General features: G+C 36.5%; 1 protein-coding gene across 1 annotated transcript; it reads right to left on the bottom strand.

Moving 5' to 3' along the window:
* Positions 1 to 837: 837 nt before the first annotated feature.
* On the bottom strand, positions 838 to 13,376 carry LOC140158820 (uncharacterized; the record flags this gene model as incomplete). The annotated part of the gene is made up of 9 exons (XM_072182048.1): positions 838 to 1,978; positions 2,855 to 2,995; positions 4,409 to 4,587; positions 7,307 to 7,407; positions 8,789 to 8,888; positions 10,923 to 11,059; positions 11,429 to 11,584; positions 12,198 to 12,311; positions 13,302 to 13,376. Coding segments are annotated over 9 exons (1,113 nt in total), but the record flags the coding sequence as incomplete, so codon positions are not given.
* Positions 13,377 to 16,972: the final 3,596 nt, after the last annotated feature.

Below are 16,972 nucleotides of genomic sequence, written 5' to 3'. Positions count from 1 at the left end.
CAAAACGTTTAAATAATACTTCCAACTTTTTTCACACTAATATCAATAAAAGGTCATTTTCAAAGCCTACAATACATCTAGCAAAATATCAGTGGAAGACAAGCAAACTACAATGAATAAGAACTATGCAAATACAGCCATGAAACTGAGTATAACTACTTTTGAGGTGAGGAGTGGATTGTCACATAAAAGTAAGTGGCTGTCTACTTTTGTATTAATCCCACAGGTAACCAAGTAAAATGTTACTATTGGTGTCAGATCCAGTGTTACACATTGACTGAGAGAGTGTGATGACTATAAAGTCAATGAATTGACTTCAGTCATCATTTTGTAGCGACTTGAGTCTGTGCGGGTAAATGACTCGTCTTGCCTTAACTCAAGTCAAATTCTCTAATTAGTTAAAAGTACTTGACTTAACTTGAGTCCAAACTTTAATCTTTAGGTCAGTTGTGAATAATATATTGTTAATTAGTTAAATCCATAGTTATTATTGTCACATTATGAGCTTTTGACAAGATAGGCCATATTGATATAGGAAATTTTGATTGAAATCCATATAAAACTTGACTGACATGTTCACCGACGATACATACAGAAAATGTTTTCTTTTAAACATATCGCATTAAATAATAACGGTGATTGTCACTTTACTTTCATGAATATCATGATTTATATTAAACATTTAAAAATGAACACATCCCAACAAAAATAACATTGATGAGATACCAACAAACCATAAAACTAAAAATTAATGAGGTGATAAACCAGGGTCAAATTAAATTATTTGGAATTTTTCAATTTACTATATAATTTTATTCATATAAATTGCATTCTTGTCTGCACACTCATATAGTCATATTTCTGAAAGGACACTCCCATTCATGAAATTATGTTAAGAGATTATTGTACCAACTAAGGGAACAAACCAAAAGATCGATGACGTCCTATAAACGTAACTAGTGTCTTTTCTCAGCCGACCCCCTCCCTCACTGCCAGAAACGTAATAAAGAAATGTTGAAAATTTTGACATAATAATAATAATGACATATTCTTCAGACCGATGTTTTTGTACAAACTTAATCGAGTATTTTTACCCCTTCCCCCCTAAACGAAACTAGTTTCGTTTATAGGACGTCATCGATATTTTGGTTTGTTCCCTAAATCTCATTAAGTAATACAGGTGATTCAATACAGAAATAAAAATATGTACAAAGATACATCTTATTTGCTAAGGCAACTCTTTTGGTATAGAATGTCTATTATTTCTGGCATAGAATTACTATCTAACTATTTTTACGCATTCTGAATACTATTGCATGAAATACAATACATTTCATGTACATATCCTTAGAACTTTTGAAGGCATGCTTTTTTCAGCTTTGACAGCTAGTTGCCATGGCAATTGCCATGGGTATGAAAGTTAGTCTTAAAAATACACTGGTCAACCTGTCATCATAGCCAGCTGGACTTGGGTCAACATACTATATGCCCTCCAGCAATTCCAGTGCCGAGACTACTTTCAACTACTATTCTTATCAATGGCATTATGTCATGCCATTGCCCTGCCCAGCTGACCCCAGAGCACCAGGAATGTGTTGACATGTTAAAGGACAAACATCAGCAGGTGCTGGATGTATATGAGATCAAATTATAATATCGGAAAATGAAACCAATGGAACAAAATTTATTACCCTCACTTTTCTCTAATTGAGGGTAAGTTTGCTTTTTAGTCTTTAAGTTCTTTAAGGATCCGTCAACAAAATGAAAAGTAACAAACAATGATATCTTGTCCTTACTTATTTCAGATAAACAGCATTTAGGCTGAAAAATTTCTTACTACCTCTTGAAGAAATTCCCAAATATAGTCTTCACACCTTCAACGGTGCTTTGTCTGTAAATTCCTTCCATACAGTAACTTTTTGGCTGGCTTCTGCAAAAACATCTTGCATCCGACCATCAAATAAGGCAAACATTCCCCCTGAAAAGAATCAATCAATCAATCAGTCCACCAGTAACTCAGTATTAGAAGTAGAAAGATTAAAACATTCAACTGCACTCACCAACTATATAACTCGGTATTAGTTTACTTCATCAATTCATCAATCAGTTGATAAATTTTATCATTCAAACAGTCACTCCTCCACTCTATCTCTTGCTTGTTTAGTCTCTCACTCACTCAACAAAATACATACATATACAATACAAAGAGTTAAAATCTTTCTATAAATGGATTACCAATACAGATGAGCTTTTTCATGCTAATACATAACATGTTTGATTAAACCTAGATAGTGAATAAGCCAGTTTTCTTGCAGTAAATATAAAAACTTCACCTCATTCACATTGTAAACCATCAAAATTGAGTGCAAGTTTAAAAAGAAACATCTAAAATCCATGTTGCATCTAAAATCCCTTTATTTTGAAAATGGATGAAACAGAAGCCCATATGGACAACAGTGTAGCTTTGAAACAGACAGCCTGCATTATATCTATGCATACAAAAAATGGACATCTAACATGAATGTATAATCATGACGTTAACATCTGATATACATTACTACATGCATAAGGATTCCTGATGTTTCCACAATCTTGGAACGCTTGCATGTAAATAACCGAAAACTGTCACCCTCTTTCCCCCACGCAATGTTGAGAAATGCCAATGTCTAGCGGGTTCCCAATGTGTCCAACATTGATTGATGGGGAAGGGTAAATCATTGATGTAGATGTCATGTTTGTTCCAAGCACAATATACGTCATTTTCATGATCATAAGAAATTCTGGACAGAATTTACGGTAGAGTGTGTCAAGCGTTCCCAAGGACTTTTTTCCAAGATTGCAGATGAGAACTAACCTGTGTGAAGAAAGATAATCTTCTTTCCTTTAAACATTCCTGGATTGGTCTGTAGCTGCTTGACGAGATGAAAGACAGATTTACCAGTGTAGACAGGATCCAATATAATGCCTGTGTGTTGGGCTACATCTCGTATAAATTCTATGAAAGGAAATAATTGGTAATTGTAAAAAAAATATATTATATGTCTGTACTTTTTGGCATCTAATTTTGTACAGTAGTATGGTACATTAGCTATGATCTTTGCCTCCCAAACCTAAAGTAAGGCCAAAGTTAAACTGTAAGTCTGATGCAGTTACGAGATTAGACCGAGTCTGGACACTTCTTTGTTTGGGTGTTACATATGGAAGGCAAAATAGAATATTTTGAACTATTTTGCACTATACCCCAAAAAAACCATAAATTTTAAGTGTATGCTTGTTTTTATTCTGCAAGTTAAGTGACAAGACAGTATCCCGGACAGTATAAGCCCTATATGCGTAAACATTTTAATGATCAAGCTTAAAGATGCCAATTATCGTTTGATTTTCTGCCTTTCCCTATAAATATCAGAGGTACTCTAGTTTGGTCCCTCCATGTGTCAGATATAGCATTACACACAGAGCTATCATGATAACTCAACTCTTTAGTTAACACCTTATCCGAAGAATCACAGGAGAACATAAAATCTGTATGAACACTGAAGATTAAGCCTAACATCCCAAGGAAAGAACAATGCAACAACTGGGTTTTTAGGCCTCATGCCTAATTGTGGGCAGAGGTGCTTGAAAGAAAAGAGGAAAGGAGTTGTGGTCCCTTCTACTCAGTTTTGAAGGGTATTAGCAATTCCAGTTTCAGTGTAGTGTGATATGGTTTGAATACATGTGCTGATCAATTTGAACCCTCCACGGATGATATTTAAATAGTTCAAATGATTTAATAACATTCATTTTTGACATCTTGCTGCAAAACATTTTAACATAATGTTAACATAAAGTGTTGACAAGATATCTTGGTACATATATGGTACTTGTATTAGCTTGGATAATTATTTCATAATGTTGGATTTTCCATTATGAACACTAATAGGGGCACAATCCAGTAAATACAAAGTAGTTAAAACATTTATTTGGTTTTGGTCAAAACGTTTTTAATAGCATTAAATGTCCGGTTAGAGAAAGTCATGAATATGTAAATGCTATTTGCAAACATTTTCACAAAATATTTGTCAACTTAACACTTGCATAACATTAAGTTAAAATGGTCTGCAGCAAGATTTCAAAAATGAATGTTATTAAAATGTTTATACTCTTTAAATGACACCATTGAAACATTTTCTGGCAACCTCTAAATACCTTTTGTGAATGTTTTCAAAAATGTTTTGTGTTTGCTGGGAAGGACCACAATCTCTGTACTTCCCATATATCTACTTCATCTTATGATATCGCATTTGCAGCCCAAGTACAGCCATGTTGATAGCATCTAAAGATCTAAGACCTTCAGGGATGCTTCAGAATTACAATAACACTGAAGTTTTGAATCTGAACCTTTTTAGTAGGAACAAGATCCCCGTACCTAGTTCATCTTGAGATGACAAGGCATATCCAGCTCCAATAGGGCCATCTAGCAAGTTAATTGAGTCTTCCGATGTCAGGCCACTGCCATCAGCCTTCTGAAGCTCAACATCTCTTAACATCTGATTGACTTCATTGTGATGAAAAGGTCCTGTGTCACTCACAACCATACCATGGAGTCTGTAAAATAAAACAAAGCAATATGCCATAAGATGTTGGATATGTATTACATAATATTGGTTTTTCATCATGAACTCTACTTGCTTACTTGCTTAAGATGAGTGGTGTCCTAAAACTACAACAGCACGCCAAACCCTTCTGTCCTGCATGGCCGTTCCCAAATCCATAACATCCAGTCCAGTGTCCTGTTTCAATACATCCACGTATGTTAGAGGGGGTCTACCAGGTTTTCTGTTTCCATGTTTTGGTGTCCAATGGATCAGCTTGGCTACAGGCTCATTTTTGCTTCTGTATGCATGCCCAGCGAAACGTGTCCTCCTCTCTCTCTGATCTTCTGTGAAAGTTTCGGTAGGTCACCATACAGCTCTTTGTTTGTGATGTGCTGCTTCCAATTGATGTTGTAAACTGCTCTAAGCATTCTTGTGTAGCAACCATCAAGTTCTTTACATAGTCTGGGAGACATGGTCCATGCTTCACATCCATAGGTTAGTACAGATTCGACGGTAGCAGAAAATAAAAGAGTCTTGAATTTCCTTGGGAGAGTTGACCTCCAGATTTTGTTGCGGCTGTTACATGCTCTCCATGCAGCTGCTTTGTGTGTTTTTACGTCTTTTTCCGTGCTAGCCATCCATGCACCCAGATACTTGAAGTCGCTCACCTCTTCTAGTTTGGTTCCATTGTTTGTCTGCATAGATATCTCTTGACTATGATTGAAAGACATGAACTTTGTTTTTGAAGCATTCATTTTGAGGCCAACTTTTCCAACAGATGATTCAACCCTTAGCAGTAGCTCTTGTGCTTAGTGGATTTCCTCTGAAAGTAGGGCTATGTCGTCTGCAAAGTCTAAATCTGTTAGCACTTCAGGTCCTATTCGTCTGCTTCTTCTCTTTTCCAGCTGGAATCCAAGCTGCTCTTCTCTGCCTTCGACTGCCTCCCTCAATGCGTAGTCCAAAACCACCACAAAGAGGTATGGGGCAAGGGTGTCTCCTTGCAGTACACCAGCAAGTATATCAAACAGATCAGTTTCTCCATCTGGAGAAACTACTTGTGCCTCTTTAGTTTTTAGTTTTTTTTTAATGAACTCTACAGGGAAAACAACACTAAACAATGGGTGTTGGTTAAAATTTGTTTTGACACATATCAAAGCTATGCTGATGTACAGCATGTTTAAAATGTGGGGGGGGGGGGAGGTGTTGGTCAAATTTTTTTTTGAGAATTTTTTTAAATTAGTAACTACTATAACATTAACACTTTCGTAACACATTAATCTTTTATATGATTCTTGCAATTTGCCAACACATGATTTTGACGACAAGTCAATTTTTGCAGACAAAAACTGTGTAGGGGGGAGGGTGTCAGCCCCATACCGCCCTCTAGCGATGGCCCTGAAGCAATGGACAATTGTATAATTATATACTTTCCTTCATAGATCTCAGTACAAGATGTGATTGATCAATCAATATTGGAACCTGCATGTGTGCAGATGAGTGATGCCTTTAAACCCATCACATAAAGTAGTATGTGACAAGAGGCACCTTCACAAGGATGTGACAAGAGACAACGGATGAATGATCAGGGTCGGATCCAGGAATTTTTGATAGAGGGGGCGCCTTTTGGTCGACGACAAAAACTTTGTGTTAAGGGGGGTTACCCCTCGAAAACTCAACGGGTTTGGTCCAATGTTTGCTGTTCATTGCCGAATTTGTTCATTTTTTAAAAATTTCTTTCATTTTTTGTATTTTTAAGTTAGGCCAGCGCCCTTTGCTAGAAAAAAAGAGGGGGCGCGCGCCGGCTGCGCCCCCCCCCTAAATCTGCCCCTGATGATGATTACGTGAAGCTGACAGACACAGTAGCAGACTACTGTAATTTGTGACAATCTGAATAAAAAATTTGGATAACTATGTCACAATAATGCATGAATTATTTAAGGTATAATGGTCACAAAAATGGTTGATGCAAGCAACACATTTACAAACATTCAAAACGCACAGTCCGATAACAACAGATATAATAAAAATAAATATAATTAATATAATAGACCTTAAGAAAGATAAACATAGTATAATTGGTAGCAAAAAATTACAAAATTTATAGATTAGCTGCACTTATAAATATTGTCCAACTTTTTGAAATAAAATAGTCGAGAGTCACAACTATATCTAGACTATTTGGTCGATATTTGGTCTTTTTTATTTATTTTTCACTTTATTTTGTGTGATCTCAGCATTATTTTGTGTGATCTTGGCAATACTAAAGTCAAGTATTAACCACTGCTTCACGTACATTGTCATTTTCAATTCATTCAATCTGGATCTATATCACTCCAGGATACCACTGTCTGCTTTGCGAAATCACCTATACACCGCTCCCAATAAAAGTACATTTCCCCACAAGAGAGGGCTCCCTTTACTGTTAAATATGAGTATGCTCCCAATCCAGTGATCGCTCCACCCTGATTGACAACATGGGAGCGAACTCCAATCTTACAGTAACATAAAGACAGCCCTCTCTTGATAAGTATCATAGTATGAAAAATAACGGTATAAGTAGTCTAAACTATATCTAACAGTTGTAACTTCTGACTATAGCTAGTTACTTAGTCTTGCAAATGCAATAACATTTGGGTTAGGGAAAGATCCAGTTTGCTGCCTGTATAGGAGAAGATGCACAGAATAATGTGGAGCTACACCAGTAATCTCTCACTCATACTTTGACTCACTTGACTTTGTTTCCAGTAAGGTGATTGCCAACAATCAGACCAGCAGCTGTGCCTCCACTGCCTGTTGCAGAGACTACATCAGTGATAGATTCAAATGCATCCTGTAAAGAAGAATGATTTCATTGTGCTTTACTTTTTATTATTGTCAAAATAATGATTTTAATGTGAATTTATTTCAATAATGTGAAATACACTGTAGAATATAATTATTACCTAGCTGGGGGGTTTTCAACCCCCCGAGCTAGGTACTGTTTTTCTATCCGATTCCTCTTCTTTCTTTCTTCTTTCTGGCAACAAACTTCAAAATGCTTCTCCTCCTTCATGTTACACCCTACAGTTACGTAACTTGCACATATGTATCGGCTATATCCAGTGCCCATAGGGTCTAAACAGAATTGGGGTAAATGGTCATTAAGGGGGCATTTCCTGTATTTAGCCAAATACCTTCAAAATGCTTCTTCTGCCACATATTTTATAGTACAATGATGTCATTTGCATATATGCATCGGCTATACCTCACGCCTAGAACTTGCTTACAGAATTGGTGTCAAAGGTCATTAAAGGGGAAAAATCTTACAATTGCATTATCTGGACATCTGTAAGGGGTATGGGGCTCAAACTCGGTGACAACAAATCTCATGACCAGGGGAACAATTTGCACGGGTCAGGTCAAAGGTCATGCAGAGGACAAATTTTAGAAATGAATTTCCTGGACATCTGTAAGGGGTACGGGCTCAGACTTGGTGACAATAAACTTAATGATCAGGGGGACATTTGGGAACACTTTGCAGGGGTCAGGTCAAAGGTTATCTGGGGTCAAATCTTATAATTTCATTTTCTTGATATCTGTAAGGGGTATGGGGCCCAAACTCTGTGACAACAATTCCCATGATCAGGGGGACATTTTGCAGGGGCAGGTCAAAGGTCATGCAGAGGTCAAATCTTATAAATGTATTTTTTGGACATCTGTAAGGAAAACAGGACTAAAACTCGGTGACAACAAACCTCATGACCAGGGGAACATTTGTGGAACATTTTGCAGGGGTCAAATACCTCCACAATACCAACACGCCCCAGCTAGGTTTGTGGTCTATGACCACCATTTGCCACTAGTTTACATTGTATTCTTCCACTGCGAGTATGTATGCTTTAAGTAAGTTGTGGTTACCCTTAAGGTACAGAAGGCTGTGGATCAGACACAATGATTTTAATACTCTTGAGGATGAATGGGCAAAATCTTCAGTCATATTTAACAAAAATGTCATTGATATCTTCAATATTCTTACCAGAAAACTTCTGTATAAGGAGGAAAAATTATCACTATTACTGAATCAGATTTGATTCAATAGTAGGTGTGTGAAATACTATTGTCCAAAACTTTAAAAATAATGTAGCCAAAATAACAGTGTACACAGCAATTTATAAACTTCATTGCCGATGACAATGGTAAGCCACCTGGTGACATGGCATAAGCCTACATACCTGCTTAGTCATCTCATGGAAGGCATTGACATATCCAAACATACCCACTGAAGTTGAACCACCTGGTGGCGTTGTATAAGCTTTCTTACCCGTTTCCTTCCTATTTTGAAAGAAAATAGTTATAGATTGTATTAATTTAAATGCATACGCAGGCACTGAGAAGTTTTCTATGTTTTATTTTGTTTTTTATAGATCAATTGAGTTATATTTCAAAAATATGCACCAAACCTGAGCAAAGGGTAATAGCAGATGTGACTCATCACTTCAGAAGAGTGATGTCAGATGTTTTGAAGTGGCAAAGCTTTGCCCAAGTTTGGTGGAAAAGCTAGTCTAGAACAAATGAAATAAGGCACATTTAAGGTAGTACTACACCCATTGATAAATTTGTGACTATTTTTTTTCTCAAAAAATAATAACACACTGGTAACTAAAGTTATGTATAGTATAGGGGCAAGGAATCCAGTTAATACACATGAATTTCAGTGACTCAAGACAAGCGGTACGTTATTTATGATAAGAAAAGAGGTACCGCTAGAATGTACCTCATTTCTTAACATATATAATGATTCACTTGTCTTGAATCAATAAAATTTTAGTGAAGTATCTGGATTCTTTGTTCCTATAATATGCATAACTTTTGTTACCAGTGTAGTTATTTTATGAGAAAAATGCAAATTTAGTCACAAAATTATTATTACTCAACATATTTCTGCACTATTTTAGTGTACTTCACCTTAACTTGTAGTCCAGTTGTACCCTGTGAGTAATGACATTTGATATGCAACTGGCAGGGAAGAGTATATGAGTATTGAGTTTGCATGCCTACTCATAAAATAAAAGTTGACTCAAAAGTTTATTTTCACAGCAGAACAATCGCAATTATGTGACCGCAAAAATATGTGTGATTTGTGTGTTAAAGTAAGCCATGAATACCCATATTGTAGTGTAGGAAGGAATGTCGGTACAAATCGGCATCCGGTAATGAAACCCCAAAAGCGCGTATTGAACAGGCTATTAATACAGGGTGTCCCAGAATGATTTGTACCGTGTTTGCAAAAATAACTAAAAATAGAAGACGGACAGTGTATCTATTTTTGATACCAGCATTATAATGTTTGACATGTCTCCTACTGATTCTGTTAATTTCAGCACGCTACCTTTATTTGTTTTGGCGTGGCTTGCAATAATGTAAAATCGATGAAAAACGACTCGCATACCTTTGAAAAATGGCACGATACGATTAAATGAAGAACGTGGGATGTTTGGCTCAGCATTTCGACGAGAACTACTGTTGGGGGTGCCCCTTAAAGCTTGCCCGACAGCTGCAATGTTCGCTCTAGTTCTTACAGTCTTACGAGCACCTGATGCTTCATTCTGCCGATTCCTGACAGTTCCGTGCTCTTTTAAACTCTTTGTCAAACTCTTTTACGTTATACACTATCGTCTAATGAATCTTCTTTGCGTCTCAACATAGCTGCCGGTTTGCCAGTAAGTTTTTGAAAGAAACCACGCTGCTGTACAGTAAATTGAGGAGTCGTCTTTTCTGTACCACAACCAGTTCGATCTCTGCAAGCATTTCAAATGACATGGACCTCACACCACAATAACTATATTTAAAACTACCGCTAAAGAGAGAATTGGATTAGGCCACAAATCCTTAATTCCATATGTTTGCTTTGTAACGTCATAAATAATAGATAGATATCGGCTATTTAGTGGAAATATGAACAGGGCACAACTAAAATACCTGCATAACCTTTTCCAAATAACTTTGTGCTGAACGGTTAGTAATGTTACAGATTTTCAAAATAGGTTGCGTTGTCAAAACTTAGAATTCACCATTTTTACGCAATCTTCTATAACTTCTACTAGAAACGTCCATTTTTTAAAATCTAAAAAATCTGAGAAAGCTAAATATATATAGAACTTAAAATGCAAAACAATATGACCATTTAACATGCCCTTCATACCTAAAAAATTCCATCTTTTCCGGTACAGATCATTCTGGGACACCCTGTACATTACAGGTGTCCTACACATCATTCTCCTGAGGATTTAGGGAAGCTATAAGGAGAGTCATTGCCCTCTCTTGCCTAAAGAGTAAAACCCTGATATGGGCAGAATCTCTACCTACTCAATGGTGTCTGCAAGCTGTCTCATCCTTGGCCATACATCTTCATGCAATCCTAGATTTGTTGGCAGAAAATAGACATGAGCACCAACCATATGATCTAGTAGATAATTACCTGCACAAGGAACATCAGCTGGATCCTGAAAGTACACAAAACAGAGAAAAAGGATTAATCTGGTATCCCTTACCTGAAGCTTTTAGCCTTTTAGATAACTAAAATGTAAATCAGAATGTGAAGGCATGGGGTAAAGATCATTCAGGTTGATTAAGGTGACCAACCTTGATGGTCCCTTAAGGTTGGTCTTAACCCTAGAATGATGTAAACTTTTGGGCCTCATAACTGTTAAACTGTTGGTCTAAAGTATAAAAAAGTATACATATTTAGAATATGGCAAAGACTTAATAAATCCATCTTTGAGGTCAAATTTGGGTGAAATTTAGCCAAAAAAAAAAAATTATAATTCAGGATGTCAAATAGTTTTCAACAGATTCACAGACAACTTTCTTACCTTGTCAGTTTTCAGCAAAAGATGTGCTTTCATTCCTAATGTCTTTGCACAAATACAAGTCGCTCGGCAGAAATTAGATTGAGTGCCTCCACAAGTAATAATGGATGAACAGCCCTGCTTGATGGCATCAGCAAATAGGAACTCCAACTTTCTTACCTTCATGAAGACAAACAAGTTTCTTGTATTATTATGTGACTGAAAAAAACCCCTGACACTGATACTGAATTTAGACTCAAACATGTTCTCTTCATTTTCTTTAAGTAAAATACAGCACCTTCAAATTAACCAGCATTGTTGCCATTTATTCCATTGCATAGAGCTGCAATCATACACTGGCAGTTATATTTGAACGTGTAAAACTTTGGGTGTGACAAGCTCTAATAATTGGTTTTCATCTTTAAGAGTATGTCTGATTGACTGACTGCATGGTCATCTCAAATGCGGTTCTACTCCCTAATTCTGTGTTGTGTGTGTGAGGGGTCAATTTAAATGTAAATTGATGGCAAAATGACTGTATATCCCTTGAAAGAGAAAATACATATTGGAATGAATGCTCTTATATGTGTTGGTAGTATACATATGTGAAAGTTTAAAACAAGTCTTAGATATTTCCAGATGGGGTAGAGGATCATCCAGTCAACATTCGGCTACCACCCACTGATGACGGAGAAGGGTTTGTTCGATACAAAAAAGTGAGTGTTAAAGATTTGTTATAAACTTCCACATATACAGTAATATTGTGGTTTATTTAAGAATTTACACACCATACCTTATTTCCAGAGAGGACACTGCCAGTCAAATCATCTCGCTTGATGAATATCTCAAAATCATCTGGCACACCAGGAAGGTTCCACCTCTGGATAGGTGTGTTACATTGTGCTAGCTGTGCAGATTAAGTTAATAAATAGAAAATAAAAATGAAAATAAAGAAACAAATGAACAGTTAAAATGTTTAGCTCAAACAAACATGCCTTAGTACCATATGTAAAGAAATCTCAAGAAGGTTTGATTCTATAATTTTTTCAGTATGTGACAGTATGTTGTATACAAAGAGCCAATTTCAGTCTCATCAATCTAATAATTAAAACTGGGGATCTCATCCACAGCACCCTCAAAATATTTACAACTGAAATTGGGGACAAGGATCTTGGAAATTGAGAGTCTGTTTGTCCGGATAGTATAGGTATGTGTACTTTTAGGCGAGTGAAAGTCGATTCCGAGTTTATCGTCCCCCGCCCGCGTCACTTTTTGGACACCAAAAACACCCGCGTCAAATTTTCAAAAATGCCAAAATATTTCATTATTTTCAAAGTATCAGTGTTTTCACCAGTTTTAGCAATTGGAAACATATATTTTTGTTTGTAAAACATATAAATTTATAACTTGGAACCAAAACCAGGCTCTTTTCTAACTTTTCTAGTCCCTGCCCATATAAAAACATGTTTATAAATAACATGTATGAGTATGGCTTTAAATCAACACGCACTTTAGGTCAATAATGAAAAAGTCACCTCACCAACCTGGGAAAAAAAAGGGACGATAAACTCGGAATTGACTTTCATTAGCCTTATATGTACCAAAATCACAAACTCCTTTTTGCATATAAAAGATGCATCATAGTCTCAACCAGAAGCTAACATTTTTATTTGAAAGAAATCGGGTCCTATTTTTGGGCCCAGAATTGGCATACAGTGTAACCTTGTTGACACAACATTGTCAGGACCATGGATTTTAGTTTGTATCAACAGCATTTTGTGTTATCAGACTGTTATAATGTATAAAATATATGCTTGTGACTTGAATTTATTTTGTGTTACCAGGAATTTTGTGTTATATAACAGATTCTGTGTTAAAGTGTTTACACTGGGCTTACCTCAACTTTGTGAGATGGAACACCTTTGAGTCCTTTAGTCCAGGGAGGGGCATCATATGGCAACCAAAAAATGACTTAAACTTGGCTCCATCCTAAAATACACAACAAGTACCAAAATTGTAATAAGTTTTAATATAAAAACAGATTTAGACAAAGTCATGTTACAATAATACATTCCATATTATATTGGAGCGTTTGGAAAAGGTTAGAGGGTGTTGGACCTCGATCATTGCCCATTATATAGGAATAAAAATATTATTGACCAATCCACACCATGCAGAACTATAATACTTAATGAATGCATGCAGGTTACTCCACATGAATCTGGAATGAATAACAAGCTACGTATCTGTAGACTGTAAGTGATAATGTTATTTAATTACATTATTATCATACATTAACTTTCTCTCATGCCCATCATCAGTATATACTGTCCCATTAATAATTTTTACGAAACTCACACTATTTCACAATATTCTTAACATTGCACGTTGATGCAGTCTCAACAACAACGCTATGTTTCTGCAAATGAGACATTGTCACATGATCAAAAAATTCAGCGGAAAACTTGTTTTGCAGTGATATGAACTTCAAAAACACATCCGTATTTAAACAACTAGACCTCGTTTCTGAACAAAACAAGGAAAGAAGAACATTTACATTTCCTTCGGTTTCAGTGTTGGTTGTCAAATTTATCTTTTTGAGGGTAAATTTTGGTCTAGAATATTCCTGACCAATTCGCTGTATTCTGTCGCAGATTTGAATTTTGGCGAGTCAGATGGTTTCTTTTGTCGAAAAAATACTAATAACTTTGATTTCTGGCATGATTGGGGCTCGAGCAAACTGGCATATGAAAATATTGAGAGAGAAAAATCAGGACTCAGCGGGATTGAACCCCGGTCGCTGGATTACCGGTCCAGAGCTTTACCACTGTACTACCTGAGTTCACAGTCGGTACTCGGGCAATCTCAACTTAAGTCCCCATGATAACTCTCTCATTGTGTCTCAGCGGCCAATTATATATTAAATAATGAAGAAGGAGGCGGCCTATATGCTGCACCCTAGCAGGGCGTAAGACAATGCGAAACACAAATTAATATATGCGAGGATCGGAAATAAACGATGCAAGCTCGAGAAATTATAATTTAAATGGCATGATTGGGGCTCGAGCAAACTGGCATATGAAAATATTGAGAGAGAAAAAATCAGGACTCAGCGGGGATTGAACCCCGAACTTTGATTTCTGTTAATTATTTGATTAAATAACATTAAATTATTCATTTAAAATACTTAACAATAAATCGTCGGTTGATTTCAGTTATCTGGGGTGTGTTTTTACATGCTGAACACAAAGGTAAAAATTCCAAAAACAAATTTGTTTTACGGTCATGACGGGGCACATCGTTATCGTCATCATCATCATCATTATTATATTATCTTATCAAAAAAAAGTGGGTCTGTATGAAAAAAAATATTAAAAGGCTAGTGACACACACTCCGACACACTAAATGGATGTTGTTATCAACCTATCGACTTGTCTGGGCTCTTTAGTCAACAAAATGTTCAAGCATGGTCGTAAAATCGGTTCGATCGACATTAATTGGTCAACGTTGATATCGGAGCGGTGTATACAATTCAGCGCTACAATGCGTTATCAAAGACAGCGATGCTTGGCTGAGCTCAGTAAACCGTTAAAGCTGTCCTCCATATACCGTATGGGATTATCACTTGAAAACTTGACTCTCTAGCTTACATCCTCCGTGAAGTTCCTGACAAATGACAATAGCTTGACACTCCCGCGAATTCAAAGCATAGGCATAGATCCAGGTGGGATGGGAGCGATAAATCCCCCCATAATTTAATAGGGGGAAGATCCATACATCCAATCATCCCCCTCATATTTTTTTGCACAATATTTCACCAGTTTAGCCAGCTTTTGGCAAATTTGTTCATGCGCATTTGTACCATAACCTTATTCTGTCGCCAAAAGGTGCTGGATTCACTAGAGAGGTATACTTCCAAGAAATTTTTACAATCCCATGATCCATCCCAATACAGGGAAGTCCGAACCTATATACCGTAGTTGCTCTGGCAAAAGTAGGGCAGCATCAATAAAGAAAATGTCATACCGATAAATGACACATCTGTTTTGCCCCAGTTCCAATAATTGTAACTCCTGGCTCCGACTGGGAGTTCCAAGAAGTGTTGTGTATGTGTCACCGCGGTTTAGTGTGCATTGCACTTACCCACTTCTCACGTTAAGGGGACACCCTTGCAAAATCCCTATTGGTTTGTTCAGGGGCTTTCAGTTCAAGTCAATTATCTTGGCACAGAACTTTTGAAATTGTTTCATCAAGAGGCATTAATTTTATGGCATTTCCATGGTAAGTGCAATGGTAAGTGCATGTCTGAGGGGGCGAGATGGAACAGCCAAATATCACCAAAAGCAACCAATGGGAAGAAGCGATCTATCGCAAGTGACATCATGCCGACCAACAATACCGACGATAATCTGTCAGGTACTGTGCAATAATTATGAGCCCTGGTGGGAGGTTAAAATTGGAGGGGAGGGGCAAGAAATTTTTTGATGAGCCGAAAGGGGGAGGGGGACAAGCAATTTTTGGCAAGTCTAGAGGGGGTAAGCAATTTCAAGGGATGCCTTTTAAATAAAATGCTCTAAAAAGGCTTAGACAGTACGGAGACGCTTACTGCTCGCAACATGTACTATTTAAATTAAAGCCATATTATAACATTTCTGTAAAATAGATTAGTATTTATTCAAAAAATTATTTTCCATAAAATGTATACTGTCAGATATCACTATGAAATTTTGACAATGAAAATCACACTGATATTTACCTCAACACTGAAAACATGCTGAAAAAAAATTCAGTGTGAAAAATCACACTGAAAACAAACCCTTTGTTATGCAGCTATGCAAATGAGAATAATGCTCATTTTCACTGAAATATCTCTGAAAACTTTAACCTGGGGAAAATCACACTGAAAATCTACTGAAAAGAATTGACCTCTTGGTAAATCACAATGAAATTGTTCACAACCGTGGCAGTGGTGATTCTTTAATCCCACTGAAATTGATTTAATCACACTGAAATGAGCTGGCCAGTGCTATTGTTATGTAAATTTATCCTCTGAATCATTGCTCATTAATATAGCAAGTATCAAAATACTGAAAATACACTGAAATACTTCTGAAACACAATTTCAGAGTTGACTTTCTTTTGTTCTGGTCATTTCAGTGTTGAGGTTTGCTTTTCAGTGCTTTTTTCATTGACAGAATTTCATAGTGTATGTCTCCTTTAAATTTTGAGCCGAACAAGTGAGGTAAAGCAAAGACAATTGGAATTTACACTTTACTAATAGCGCCAATGCATGTTACTCCAGCGGTTGTAATACGGTACGACCCTCTGAAGTGTGGTAATGTGTCCATCCATGAACATACTGTGTTTATCATGTTTATGTGTTATGAACATCGCATATGTGTTCGATTAATTTTTCCATCGTTTTATTATTCAAAATCTTGGATTTTGACAAGTCACAAAACTACAGCACCTAGAGTCTGGATTTTTGCAGACTGCAGAGTATCTTTGTTTACCAAAGTACATTACAATCATGTAAAAACAAGAATTTAAAAATATTTTGAGGGTGT

Source organism: Amphiura filiformis, chromosome 8, assembly GCF_039555335.1.
Source record: "Amphiura filiformis chromosome 8, Afil_fr2py, whole genome shotgun sequence".
Lineage (NCBI taxonomy): Eukaryota > Metazoa > Echinodermata > Ophiuroidea > Amphilepidida > Amphiuridae > Amphiura > Amphiura filiformis.
Note: the sequence above shows the minus strand (reverse complement) of the source record. Positions and strands in the feature narration are given on the sequence as shown.